General features: G+C 43.7%; 1 protein-coding gene across 3 annotated transcripts; it reads left to right on the top strand.

Moving 5' to 3' along the window:
• Window positions 1–141: 141 nt before the first annotated feature.
• On the top strand, window positions 142–13905 carry ENC1 (ectodermal-neural cortex 1). 3 transcript variants are annotated; one of them, XM_032986225.2, is made up of 3 exons: window positions 142–349; window positions 4998–6810; window positions 10601–13905. In XM_032986225.2, exon 2 carries the CDS (start codon window positions 5010–5012, stop codon window positions 6777–6779), a length of 1770 nt encoding a protein of 589 aa, XP_032842116.1. In that variant the 5' UTR covers window positions 142–349; window positions 4998–5009; the 3' UTR covers window positions 6780–6810; window positions 10601–13905. The 3 variants fall into 3 exon arrangements, with proteins under 3 accessions (XP_032842116.1, XP_032842131.1, XP_032842122.1); XM_032986240.2 differs by lacking the exon at window positions 142–349 and adding an exon at window positions 361–1323; XM_032986231.2 differs by lacking the exon at window positions 142–349 and adding an exon at window positions 1368–4122.
• Window positions 13906–14686: the final 781 nt, after the last annotated feature.

Below are 14686 nucleotides of genomic sequence, written 5' to 3' on the forward strand. Positions count from 1 at the left end.
CACCCCCCCAGCCCTTATACCCCTTCTCCGCGCCGCCGCCGGGGCAGAGCTGCGGCCGGCGGTGCCAGCAGCAGGAGCAGCAACCGTCCCGCTCTTCCCTCCCTCCCTCCCTCCCTTCCTTCCTTCCTTCCTTCCTCCCTCCCGTCCCTCTTTCCTACCTCCCGCCCTCCTTCCGCGGCCCGCCTCCCGCCAGCGGCACCACCTCCGCCCGGCGCTGCGCGGCTCCCGGCGGCGCAGCCTGCCCGGCCGCTCCGCCGCGGTACCGGCAGCCGCGCCCCCCGCCCATGCGCGGCGCTGCGCCGCCCGCGGAGGCACCGGGACGTCCGCGCTCGCCCAGAGAGCCGCTGCCGTAAGTCGGTGCCCGCCGACCTGTTGCAGCGGCGGGGAGGCGGGTGGGCGGTGGCGGCGGGGCGAGGGGCGGCCCCGCTTGCCGTGCGCAGGGCGGCGGGGACCGAGGCGGTAGGCAGGGCTGCCGCATGCTCGGGACAGGCGCTGCGCGGGTCTCCGCGGCCGTTCCGGCTGCAGCCGGGCTGCCCCGCGGCTCCCCGGCACGGCCGCAGCCCGGCCCGCCTCCTCCGCTCCGCCCGGAGCGCCGGCGACCGTCGCCCCTTCTGCGGGCGGTGGGTGGGCGTCCGCGGTAGCTGTGGTCTCCGGTACGCGGGTGCCCTCCGGCAGTGCCGGCTCCTGCGAGGAAGGCTGCTAGCCGCCTCGGCGGGCTTCGGCTGCCGCCCCGGGAGGCGCGGAGCATCCCTGGGCGGGCGGGAGGCAGGGCAGGGGAAGGAGCCAGCGCCTCGCTGCTCCCGGAGCTGGCTGCGCTGCTGCTCTCCCTGCGCCGGTGCAGAAACTTTTGCACGTGGTTATTGCTCTGTAAAGGAAAGCAAATGCGTTTTAACTTCACGCACTGTTTATTTGTCGGGTTGGGAAGAAACCCAGCAAGTTTCCTTTCAGAGGCAGAGTTGTTTAGGCGTTGTGATGGAGTGAAGGGGGGGGGGGCGGAATTTAGAGTTGGGTTTCTTTGTCTGCGTGCGGTGAACAGTAGTGCATTCCTCGCAGGAGCAGCCTGTTCTGCTTCCCGTCTCACTGCAGGTCCTAAGGAAGCCGCTGAGTTTGTGCTAGAGGGATTTAGGTAGGGTGAGGGTGGGTCTGGCTCCGCAGAACTGATAGTATCGCGGCACATTTAGCAATTGAAAGCGGTGTTAGTTAAATTGATGGGATATTTAGCAGATTTCCTCTCCTTCAGCTGTTTCACTGATTCTAAACAAAAGCACAACCAACACCATGTAATTACAGAGTCGTATGAAAATCAGCCTACATCAGGGATGCGTGAGTAATTTGAAAATACTTAATTTTTCATTTGATTTTAGGCTGAGACATGCTGCAGAGGTGTTGAGAAGTAGGGCTGGGAGTCTGTTGTTCAGTCTTGAAGTAGTGTTCACTACTGGGCTGCTGTGACAAGCAGCCTGTTGAAGTATAATTATAAATCAAAGTCTTGGTTCAACCTCTGTTCCTAGATAAAATCTATATCTGTAATTTACTGACCACTTCTTGTCTTTTACATACAAATATTATTTTTTTCTAAGGAAAAAATGCCTGGAGGGAGTTGACTCATATTATTCAAGATGAATATTTGCTCACTGACTGTAAATTACCTCCGCTGAAGTATTTGAGGCTTGCATAATTTCCAACACCAAATAGAGAAATCAGAGATGTCATTTATACATTTTAATATTCTTGTAGGATTTTGGACTGAGCTAACTGTCAGAAACTGCAAAAGGACATGTTTACAGAAACACTGCCTGTTAGTAAATGATGATAATTGCTTGTAAGGGTGTTGGTTCAACTAGTCCGTGTGTGAACTCATCTCAGCAACCACTGTGGAGGAAAAAGATGTGTATAGATATGTATCTTTGTTCTGTTGGGGGAAATATGTTAGCTTATCTCAAATGTGAATTGACATAGTTTGGATTCTTCTCAATAGATGATGTTGTGATGATAAGGGGAATGTTACTGGAATAGTTAAAGACCAGCATATGTGAAATCTGCACGTGCTTCCTGAGAGATGGCATTGATCATTGAAAGACCAAATCTTCTGTTTTGGTGGGGTGAAATGCTGAGTGTATTACTCAGTTGCTGTTTGACAGTGGCTCTTATTTTTTTTACAGCGGTGTTTGATACTATGTCTGTGGGTGGGCTTGGGTAACATGCAGTGATCTGTCGCTCCTCTCTGCATATCGTCTGTAGCTCACTAGCCTCCAGTGTATGCATCACTGCAGGGTGGGTTTTTTGTTTGCCTCTATTTTGTTGTGGTTATAGGCTCATTCTGAATGATGCTGAGCAAGTGGTGCTTGCAGGAGTGCAGAGCCTGCTGAAAGATTTGAATGCCAGTGTTTGCAGCGTCTGATGTGAACTTTACCTGCCCTATTTCTGAGCCCTCTGTGCATGATAAAGTTTTCAGTGTGCTCCAAATGCCCCCAGCATGTGGGGGGAAAGGAGAGGAGCTGTGTTTTCATAGAGATCTTGACATGTTTAAACTGGAGAGGAGCTGTGATTCTCTGATCAGTGGGTGTTTAGCTCCCATCCTGGTGCCTGGTGAGGAAACCTTGCAGAAGTAGGTCCTCAGCGTGAGGAAAGCCAATCCACAGAGGTCCGTTGAATGCTCGGCACTGCATCATAATAGCACTTAAAATGGTAAAGTGCCTGGAAACATTTGAAAAAATTGCAGAAGGTGCTTTGCCTGGGTTCACCTTCCCATCCATGTCTCCAAACTCAATACTAGTTGTATACTAGTATTTCAAGCATGACCCTTCCTGTCATCCTTCAGTTCCAGCAGGTTTCAACCCTTGTATGGCCAGTAAAATCTGTTTGGCAGTATATTAAGTAATTTTCGTCTAAGATTAGTGCTTGATACTTGAATGCCATTGTGAGTCTTTATTTTCCAGACAATACAATTGCATTAAAGGTAATTTAATTTTCCTTGTAAAAAGATTTGTGTTGTGAAGACATACCAGCCTCCTTAAGTTGTTGTGTGGCTAGTGTATTTAATATGTTGGTCTAGGGAGCACTGGTTAAATACCTTTCCAAACTTTTGCATGGTGGAGCGAGACAGAGATTCTGCCTTGTGGCTCTGATGGGAAGGATTCCTCTCTGTTTTGGAGGATCTTGGATCAAGCAGTGTATATTGAACTTTTGTGCTTGTTCTTTTCAATCCCAGTTACGTTTCATCAGGGAAGTCTTCAGTTTCAGATTAAAGGCAATGTGCTATGGTAGTTTTACAGTAAGGTGCTTATTTGTTCCTTAATTGATGTTGGCTTGAGGGGCTTTTTTGCTGTGACTGAAGGGAAAGGTGTATCGCAAACCTGCTGTTGGATGTGACAAATCAGTTATTCTGTATGTTAGCACTGCTAGCAAGGAGGATGGTACTGGCTATGCTGCAGTTATTCTGCAGGTGTTGCACATTTCATGTATACAGATCACTTGTTCCAAAATAGTCTACTACCCAAATAAATCATATATGGTTTTGATTTTGTTGAAGGTTTTTGTCATAAGAATCTAGAAAAATAAGTGTATTTATTAACTTTTTTTTTTTTGAGTCTCGTAAAGCCCTTGTGTCATCTTCAAGCATGAGATGTGGGAATAGAGTTGTACAGTTCTGTACTGCTTAAACATGCTCAGGAATATGGAAATGTTTGTGTCTGTGAGAGAGGGAAGTATATCCACATTAAAAACCTCCACAAGTGGCCCCAGGTCACGCTCTGACTTTGAGCAATGGGCGCTTCCCAGGTAGGCCTTTGCCCTGTTCCTTATTTGAAGGTGCAGTGAAAGGGACTCTGGGCATGTGAATATCATAGTAATTAGGGAAGTTTGGTTCTCATATTTTTCCAAGCTTCCTCTGCAGTTTGGAGAGAGAAGTGAGATTATTACAGTAGTGGTCACAGCCACAGCTTGCACTGGGCTCCGTATGCTTCATCTCCTATTACTTGCATGGCGGCTTTTTCACCATTAGCTTTGTAAGACTGCCAGTATTCCTCCCTTTCCTTATACTCCATACTATTTTGGCTTGACTCTTAATTAGATCTGGAAACTTGCTGCTGTAATTATACATAGACCTGCATATCATGGCAGGTAATAGTAACGTTCATCTCCAAAGAGGGACTGAACAGCATGTGTTTGTTAGGAATAGGGTAGGATGGGATGTGTCTTCTGTTTCATGCCTCCTCCAAACCAGAAAACAAACGAGTGGCTTGGGCTCAGAGTACCTGACTCTCAAGGCAGCTTCAGAGGCGATGCCTCGGTGCCTTCAGCTGATAGTCAAAACACGTTTTTTTTCTGCTGACTCTGCCCATGTATATGCTGTATCACTATAGCAGGCGGCCACTGGCAGAGTTTGAGATGTAATCTCTAAAATGTATGAGTCATATTTTTTTTTTATATGGTTTCCCAAGTCTAAATTTATGATTGTTGCTAGTTTTTTATTTTAAAGTTCCCTTTTTTCATTCTCTGCTGTTGCATATGGAATCGTTATACCAAAGCTTCCTAATGGGATCAGTAGGTTTTGTTCCCCATGCACCTTTTGGCATTCCTTAGGTATTCTGTCTGGTAGCTCTTCCTGCTATGATTCAGTACAGGAGAATGTTTCAAGCATGTGCATGTGTACATATGTAATGAATCAACTGGTCTAGGTTGGGGAAGGGTGAGAAAATCAGTCCTGGTTCCTTTTCTTTCTCCTCCAACTTACTTGCTTACTGTATTGCTATGAAAGTTGGAGATCTGGTTTCCCAAGATAAACCTGCTCTTGGGCAACAAATTTAGAGTATGTCATTTATGAAACTCATCTTACAAAAAAATAAACACATGCCAAAGGTAGATGCAATTCTCTGTCCACTCATCTATAAATTAAGGCTTTTCTCCCCCATCTTAATGTCCATAATAGATACACTTTTTGATATGCAAAAATAACCATCTCATTAATCTTATTAATTTTTTTTCTTTGTTTATAGGTGTGAAAGAAAATGTCAGTCAGCATGCATGAAAATCGCAAATCTAGGGCCAGTACTGGCTCCATAAACATATACTTGTTCCACAAGTCCTCCTATGCTGATAGTGTCCTTACTCACCTGAACCTTCTGCGTCAGCAGCGTCTCTTCACAGATGTACTTCTTCATGCTGGGAACAGGTCATTCCCCTGCCACAGAGCTGTTCTAGCTGCTTGTAGCCGCTATTTCGAAGCAATGTTCAGTGGAGGACTGAAAGAGAGCCAGGACAGTGAAGTCAACTTCCATAATTCAATTCACCCTGAAGTCTTGGAGCTTCTTCTGGACTATGCATATTCCTCCAGGGTCATCATCAATGAGGAGAATGCGGAGTCGCTGCTGGAGGCTGGTGACATGCTCGAGTTTCAGGATATTCGGGATGCTTGTGCAGAATTTCTGGAGAAAAACCTTCATCCCACCAACTGTCTTGGCATGCTGCTGCTGTCAGATGCTCACCAGTGTACCAAGCTGTATGAGCTCTCCTGGAGGATGTGCCTTAGCAATTTCCAGAGTATCAGTAAAAGTGAAGACTTTCTCCAGCTGCCAAAAGACATGGTAGTGCAGCTCCTTTCCAGTGAAGAATTAGAAACCGAAGACGAAAGGCTGGTATACGAATCAGCTATCAACTGGGTCAACTATGACCTGAGTAAGCGTCACTGTTACCTGCCTGAGCTGTTGCAGACGGTGAGACTGGCCCTCTTGCCAGCCATATACCTTATGGAGAATGTGGCCATGGAAGAACTTATCACCAAGCAAAGGAAAAGCAAAGAGATTGTAGAAGAATCAATAAGATGCAAGTTAAAGATCTTGCAGAATGATGGAGTGGTCACTAGTTTGTGTGCCAGACCCCGTAAAACTGGCCATTCGCTTTTTCTTTTGGGTGGCCAAACCTTTATGTGTGACAAGCTGTACCTGGTGGACCAGAAGGCAAAGGAGATCATTCCAAAGGCTGACATACCAAGTCCCCGGAAAGAGTTCAGTGCTTGTGCCATAGGCTGCAAAGTATATATCACTGGGGGACGGGGATCAGAAAACGGAGTCTCCAAAGATGTGTGGGTGTATGACACCCTTCATGAGGAGTGGTCGAAGGCTGCTCCCATGCTGGTAGCTAGGTTTGGGCATGGCTCTGCTGAACTTAAGCACTGTTTGTATGTGGTAGGAGGACACACAGCAGCAACTGGTTGCCTCCCAGCTTCCCCTTCAGTATCCTTAAAGCAAGTAGAACAATACGACCCCGTGACCAACAAATGGACCATGGTTGCCCCGTTGCGAGAGGGTGTAAGCAATGCAGCTGTAGTCAGTGCGAAGCTTAAGCTGTTTGCTTTTGGCGGTACCAGCGTTAGCCATGACAAGCTGCCCAAAGTTCAGTGCTATGATCAGTGTGAAAACAGATGGACTGTACCAGCCACCTGCCCCCAGCCCTGGCGCTACACAGCTGCAGCTGTTCTGGGTAACCAGATTTTTATTATGGGTGGAGATACCGAATTCTCTGCATGCTCTGCTTATAAATTCAACAGTGAGGCATACCAGTGGACTAAGGTGGGAGATGTGACAGCGAAGAGAATGAGCTGCCATGCAGTGGCATCTGGAAACAAATTGTATGTGGTTGGAGGCTACTTTGGCATTCAGAGGTGCAAAACGTTGGACTGCTACGATCCCACATTAGATGTATGGAACAGCATAACAACTGTGCCCTATTCGTTAATTCCCACGGCATTTGTCAGCACATGGAAGCACCTCCCCTCATAATTGTGTGTATGTTGCAATTACAAATTATCAGGTAAGAAACAGCGCCTTTGAATTCCACTGTAATAATGCTTTTCACAAAGCTTCTCAGCAGCATCTCTGAGGAGCGTGAGTATATTCAATCCAATTTTATAGCTGGAGCAACTGAGACACATATGTTCATGGGCTGTTGTAAGCCAGGCACCACGTCTGTGACAAAGGCAGATGTTGAAAGCAGTTTGCCACATATCTTGCACCCAACTTCTCTTTATGAGGCCTTTTCCTGCATGGTTTAGATGTAAAGGACTGAGCAAAAATAAAATTTTCAACTTGCAGGGAAATGCAGATAATATTTTGGAAATTGAATCCTGCTCTATATTTAAAAACTAAACATATGCCAGACACAGGTTTGGTGCCATTTTCTTGGCGACAGGTCTAGGTCACTGTATATCCAGTAACAGTGCCCAAAAAAGATACTGTAAATTCTGATCTGAAGCCTGATAGTGAATTCACTTGCATTTCCACGTAGACAGCATACTTTCTCCATGCAGATAGCCTTTAAGGAAATTTGCTGTCTTATGAAAGGTGTTTTACAGGCATTTTCAGGCCTAATTTTCTGTCTCACCTAGACAGCATAGTGGCACCTGCATAGACCAATGTTGGATTTACTTCACTGATATACCTTAAAATACAGATTTTTTTTCAAAATAGTTATGGTCATATATGTTGGACTAGATATAGTGTCAGGAAGACATATAATTAATATTGCTGGCTGAAATAATTACCAGTCTATAGCACGCACTGTTCCAAAACAATTTAATTATACATAATGGGCCAAGCTCTTACCAGATGCAACTTCAGCATTGTATCTTCTCACCAGCAAGTCTGAATTTGGCCTTGCTTGTTTGCTTGTTGTGAATTGCTGATTTTTAGAAGGAGGGGAGAAAATGTTCATGAACAAAACTGCTAAAAAAATCTGAGTAACTACACACTTTGCCAATATTTTTCACATCTGTTTTTTTCATCCTAAGTACTAACTGTTACTTCAACTGTTACTGATTTTTCCTTATTTTTATCTTTTCTGGAGTTAGATCATTTAAAATAAGTCACTGACATTTTACAGAGCTATTAATCTGTGTATTTTGCAACAAATCTGGCAGACTCCCCTTAGTGTTGTGTTGTAATTTTCCCCCTGCCCCCCCACCACCTTGAGACTTTAATACAGAATCACAGTTGCCACCAGCCAACCAAACAAATACAGTGGTATGCTTAATCCTAAATAATCCATGCCCTGTGAGTGGTAGTTTCTTTTTTGATTTGAACAGTGTATAGCGTAACCATGAAGGCAGACAGGCTAGAAGGAACAAGGGAGTTAAATACAGTTGCAGTAATTCAACAAGCTCTACATTAGCATCCAAGTTACCTGGAAGTCCAGACTGCTGCTGGAGGTTTTCCAGAAAATAGGAAGAACAGCTTGTGTATAAAGACTTCCCTAGGTTCTTCAGTTTGGGACAGATCATAGTTTTTTTCTGGTGTCTTTTGCAGCTGGAGACATTTGCCTGACTCTTGCAGTAAACATGAAACCCAAATGTCTTTGAAGCAGTGTAGATAGAAGTATGACCTAGAAATGTAGGGCAGTCGTGAAATTCCTTTCTCTGTGTTACACTGAGGATTGATGTTGTAGATGTCTTTCAGCTGACTGGGAGCTTTGATTGAGTAAAGAATGCAGGGCTGGGCCCATGCAAAGCAGCAGGTCAGCGTGGAAATTTAGTGTGATTTTGGGCTGTGTTGTGCCACCAGCTGCTCTTGTCTCAGGTGGTTGTTTGTCTTGAAGGCACTGCCCTCTCTCCTCTCCTTGCTTTCCTCGACTTGCTTTTGGGAAAGCAGGGCAAACCCTTGAGATTTACTAGATTCTGGGTGATGGGAGTAATTGCACCTCTGTCAGCCAGCAAATGGAAGCTGATTTCTGTGCAGTGGCTTCCTCCCTAGCTGAGAACAATGTCTTGACATCTTCAGTTAACTGCTATTATTACTGACTTTTAGCAGTGATCAGAGTGTTATCAGAGCAGCAGTATTGAATGCCCCAACTCCAGTCTGTGCCAAGAAAAATATTGACTTATTCTTCTGAGACTGACTTAATTGTTCTAAAGTTTACAGTGCATAAGGGGGAGTGTTTTATCTTAAAAAACAGTCCTCAGAATATAACAGTGCAAAAAGCTTTCCTTTGCTCCGTGGTATTTTGTTAAAAGCCACTATTTTAGCTTAACTAACACACAAGATAACTGGCTTAACTAACACAGAAAATAGCTGGCTGAATGCAGCCGTAGACCGAAATCTCTTCAATGCTGTGTGCTCATCCAGCAAGTACTTTTTTGGGTTGTTGTGTGTTTTTTTTTTTTGTTGTTTTTTTTTTTTTTTTCCCACTGTCTCCTGCTGCTTTGTCAGTGGGTGGTAGGGTCAAAAAGGAAATTACTTCTGATTACCCTCTGTTTTCATGGCACTGTGTGGCCCTGGTCTGAAAGCTTTTAGGAAGACTTCAATCTGATTTGTCTTGTTCCTCAAACCTGGGGCTTTTGAGTAGGTTGGGGACTTTTTTTCCCCCATCTCTTTTGGAATTGTTTATATTTTTTTCTAAAGTTCATCCCATGACAGGGAACCTTGTTTTGGCCTCAGTGTTGATAATCTGTTTCAGTAGAAAGAATGTCACACTACCCTAAAGAATGTCTAGGAAAGAATAATCAACACTAAGTGCAGAGACCTTTTTAGACATAACAAAGATAGTGTGTTTCAGGCCCACAGTTGCAAAGAGGCTTGATGCTCTGGGCTGTGGTGTTTCCTATGAGTGTTCCCTGCTGTTCTTAGACATCACAGCTTGAGAGAGATGTGCTATTATGTGAACTATGAGTTTGCTGGAGCTCCTTTGCACTGTAATGATGTAGGGTTTGCCTCCTAAAATTCTAGCAGTGCTGTCAGAAATGCCTGTGATGAACTGATGGTGGTTTGGAAGCTGGCATTTTAATACAGCTTTATAGTGAAAAAGCAAAGCACAGTCTTGACATCCAGAGGCTGAATTTCTCATTAAAAATTGATTATTCATAAAGGACTCTAGGGTGGAGTTACTGATGCATGATGCTTTGCTGTGTGAAAAGAAATGAGGCAGACCTGCTGTAATGGATAGTAGATATGTTTTAAGTAAGAGGATTATATGTTCTTTTCTATATTGTGAATAAATTAAATTCAGAATTCTTCATGGTGAACAGAGGCATTGGGGTGAGACACCTTCACCTCTCCTTCTGCTTTGTTCCAACCAGGTTTGCTTTGGTCCAGGGATAGAAAAAACTCCTTGCACTAAGTGTTCATTTGAGCTTTTGTGGAAGAGAAGTTGCACAATGTTACGTTCACTTAAAACAAATCCATAAACCTTTTAAGATTTTGAGTGAACATAGAACTGTTGAAATATGCAGGATACAGAGCCCAACAAATTGAACTGTATTGGGCAAGTTTGATTTAGGTTTCAAATGACTGAATTTATAGCCAAAAAACGAAACGGTCTGTCTGGGTTCAGTAGGATGGTGTGGGGAGTAAGGCTAGTAAACTAATAAAATCAGAATCTGACCCTAAATAATTACATTCTTGGCTGGCCTATTTATCAGTAGTTGGCTATCGCATAGGAACACTGAGGGGGGGTGGGGAGGTGGGGAAGTCATCAACTGGATTGTATCCTAAGTGTAGCTTTCAGATTTTCTTTGACATATAACAAAAACCTTATGGTACATTGTCTCAGCAAAATCCTGTAAGTTTTTTCTTACTTCTTTTTATTTTTTTCCCTTCTCTCATGCTTTCAGTTTACTCCTTTATTTGGAGAAGAGAATTGGAACCTCAGATCTGGAGAAAGCGTTTCAATGAAGAAAAATCATTCAGCATCTCTTGCATTTGAAGAAAATCATCTGCACCTTGTAAATTATCTAACCTAGACATGAAGGAATGGGAGGGAAAAAAACAAAACAAAACAAAAACCTGTCTTCAGTGCTTCAGCACGTGGTCTAAATATGAATGGACGAAACCATGAGCTGGTCCTTGTGCTAGTAATTGTGGATTAATGCCAATATTAATCAATCCTTCAAAGGAGAAGAAGACGAGATAGAACTTATCTGAGCTGTGCAGCACACAGTGCTCAATTTCCATGGACTCTGCTGTTTGTATGTGAAATTTGAAATGGTTGTCACCTCTCTCTGTGGTGCTTTGAAGTGCCAGTGCCAGCTGCAGGGGAAGCAGGCCAGGCCCGAAACAGCGAGATGCCATTGTGAATGAAGATACAGGGGTATTGCTCCTGAACTCTGCTAACCGGAGCGTGCTTGTCTGTGGGCAGTGCCTACAGCATCTCTTAGATCCCACATTGCATTGTCCTGTGTGCAGTGAGAACCTTCTGCTTGATAAGGAACAGACCAGTGGTGAAATGTTTTTGCAACAGTGGGGAAAAAAAATTACATTCCTCAAACGCTCCTTGTTACTTTTCCTCCCTGTATTTATAAGTAATCCAAACTGTCCCCTTCCTGTTATGTTACTTGTTGTAGATACAGTTATTTATTGTTCAGTGCTTGCATGCTGAAACGATGCCTGCAATGGTCTTCATGTTGCAAGGGCTTGTGTGAATTGTATGTTTTGCACATTTTGTGATCGCTGACTTGCTCTGCTGCACAAAGAAAGAAAACTGTTGGATAACAGTTGGAAGTGGGAGGGAGGGGTGGCTTCCCAGTCAGAAAAGAAAGGATTACAAGGCAGGATCTTAAATTACATACGTACTAAAGGAAGAAGCCATGGAGGTCACCTTTCTCAGGCCACCAGCTCCCCAGGTTGCATGTGGTGTGTCTTGTAGATGGTGTCCTTGCTTACATTTCATTTGTTGGTCATGCCTTTCAATTTCTAATCTGGAAATAGACAACATCTCTTGCAGATCTCTCTTTGTGCAGCTTCCTGATTGCAAATACTGTGGAAGAGCTTCTGGATGCCAAGCCCAGATGAAGTCATTGTCCAAAGTTATTTATTTATTTATTGGGTTGGAGGAGGGGTACCTACAATATAGCCACATTGACCCGAGTGAGTGGAGTATGGTGATTCAAGAATAAAAACTGAAAACCTCAAGATAGGTTAGTGATGAAGTCTTAAAAAAAAAAAAAAAAAAAAAAAACAACAGCAATTTTGCACTGACGGGATTGCCTCATCCATCTGGATTTCAGATGATCATCTGAGTGGCCAGGTGTCAAAGACCCAAGTGCTCTGGCAAAATTCTTATGGGGATAAAAAAATGTATTTCAAACCTCTTAATCTTATAAATAGCCCTCAAACTCTGCTGCCTTTTATTTTCCTTAGCCAGGTGTGTCTTTGAACACTTGGTTGCTCAGATACAATCCTGAGAAACCAAACTGATTTTTAAATAAATTTGTTTCTTATCAGTCTGGTCTTGAGACAGATGAAGCTACTGTTTTTCTTCTGGATTTCAGAAGCTTATGTTTCACAGGTGCTTTCTTTGCCAGATCCTGTCACGAAGCATGTATTGTATTGTGTTTTTTCCTAAATGTTTCTGGAGCCCAACTTAACTGGTACATTCAGTAACATGGTTGGTGTGTGCTGCGGTATAAGTAAACAGCTGCATGCATGCATGCAAAACAAAAATAGTCACATTGGTGATGCTTGCCTTTCTTTGTGTGACAGTGATGTAGCTGTATTTGTGAAAGCTTTGTCACCTGAAAGTGTTTACACTGGTCACTGGAAGTTTCTCTGTGCTGCCTTACATTTGACTTGCTGTTTGGAGTAGACCCTTACATTTCAGAAATTAGTATTTGGAGTTCTGTGAATACGGAGAGAACATTGATTAATTAGCAAAGTCATTAACAGTTTTTTAAAGGGTGAGGTCAGCTAGATGAGAACAGTTTAATAGTTCTTCTGGTTAAACTGATTTCTTGAAATGTTAGATTAAGAAAGTGTTTAAACCCACAACCTTCCCTTCCTCCCCTCCCCGTGCCCCCCACCCTCAACTTGTTCTTTTCTCTTAGGTGGCTTTTAAGCGATAGAACATCTTAGATAGGGTAGATCTCTTCTCTGTGTCCCTGTACTTGCACAGGTTGCCCTGTTGAAGCAAGCAGCCTTGAATTACTGTTGTCTTTCATCTTGTGGATCACTCCCAGGAGTGGGAAAGGAGCCATAAAATCAGACTTCCTGAGCTTTGCATGTCCTCTCCCCAGGCGCTAGTGCCTGCACGAGGTACAAGGAAGTGAAGAACTGGGTCCCCGGGGGCCCTCTTGTTTGAATAGAGGCATATAGGTTTGAGACCTGTTTTCTCTGTCGAGCGGATTAGTCCAGATGTGAAACTGCACTGCAGCTAACTATTTAGCTTACGAAGTCTGTTTTGCAGCACTATGCAGCTACCAAAAGTGGGATGAATTTTCTGCAGCTGTTTCCAAAGTTGTGGTCTGCTTTCAAGTCGTCGATTAATTCCTGTGTGTAGGCTGAAGGAAGCTGAAGTCAGGGTGGGCCTCTGGCTCTGCAGGGTATATGCTAGGCTCTTGCTCTTTGAATTGATGTGGGAATCCTGGCTAGCTACTTGAGGATTCCAGTCCTGCAAAACACCCCACACTTGGAAGCAAATGCAGTTCACAGCAGAGTGCACACAAAAACCTTGACATAAGACAGGAAGGTTCCTCTTATTTTGCAGGCTGGTTGCTGTAGAAACATATAACAAAGGACAGCCTTCCTCTTCTGGTATAATTGTGCAGCCCCTTTTCTCTAGGTCTGACACCTGTCTGAATAAGAGTGATTAGAGCAGAATAATGTTCCCTTTCCTGGCTATTGAAGATGTGGTTCATGGGCTAAAAGAATACTGTGCAAGTGAAGAAGTAAAATTGTCTATGTTGTGTCTTTTTGTTTGCTACTACATCTTAAACATCTTAAAGTTTTGTAAAACTTGCCTTTTTTTTTTTTTTTTCCACAATGTGAAACTGAAGGTCAATAAATTATTAGAGATTTTTTTCTCCATGGAACATTTATTTCAAGTGTTGTGTCTTTCTACCCTTCCTCCCAGCCCCTAAATGCTTTGAATCCCTTATAATGTCCTTTACATGTTCTCTTAATAAAAGCACATTGACAACATGCAGTTTATGGCTTTGGTTTTAAGCTTCTGCTTCAGTTGCACTTCCTTTCCCTTTGTTCTGTTCTGCTGCTGTTACTGTGATCTCTATCTCAAAGTTCAACAGTTAAAACTCAAAACATTAAGAACAGGAAATGCAAGTTTGTTGGTGCTGGCAGTATAGTTTAGCTAGTTGAGCTAGTGCCTGATATTAGGTATTATGGTATTAGGCCACCTCACACTCTTCCTAATAATTCTTAAGGCAAAAAATGCTGGTTATGTGTAAAACATACCAGTTCTATAGAATGCACACACAAGGCCAAATCTTTGATCTTTTAAGCTTACTTACATTTTTCTGTGTACACAGGGTGGTGGTTTGTTGTTTGGGTTTTTTTAGATGCTATTGATTTTCTATGTTGGCTTAGCACTTCTCTGGCCTTAAGGTGTTGCTGACCACTGTCCAGATCTAAAATAATGTCCTGCAGGGGTATTCTTGCACACACACCATGAAGGTTCAGTTGCTCAGGTCTGCTAAGTATTGACCCGCTGTCTGCCTAGAAGAGGATTTTCCTCAACTGTGCATCTGTTGCTTTGGAGAAAAGGAACAGGGCCTTTAGTAATTCCTTGGTTTGTTTCACCACGTACCATCTCATCCCTTTGCCTATACTGCTATGAAGGAGCAACTAAAAGAGAAGGAGGTGTCCACAGTTCACAGCACAGTTCAGTGAGGATGCTGATGCTTTATTTGCCATCTCTAATCTATACAGCATGACTTGTGTAACCGAGCACCTGGTTTCCTGGCCCTGGA

Source organism: Tyto alba, unplaced genomic scaffold (assembly GCF_018691265.1).
Source record: "Tyto alba isolate M040663 unplaced genomic scaffold, T.alba_DEE_v4.0 Super-Scaffold_42, whole genome shotgun sequence".
Classification (NCBI taxonomy): Eukaryota; Metazoa; Chordata; class Aves; order Strigiformes; family Tytonidae; genus Tyto; species Tyto alba.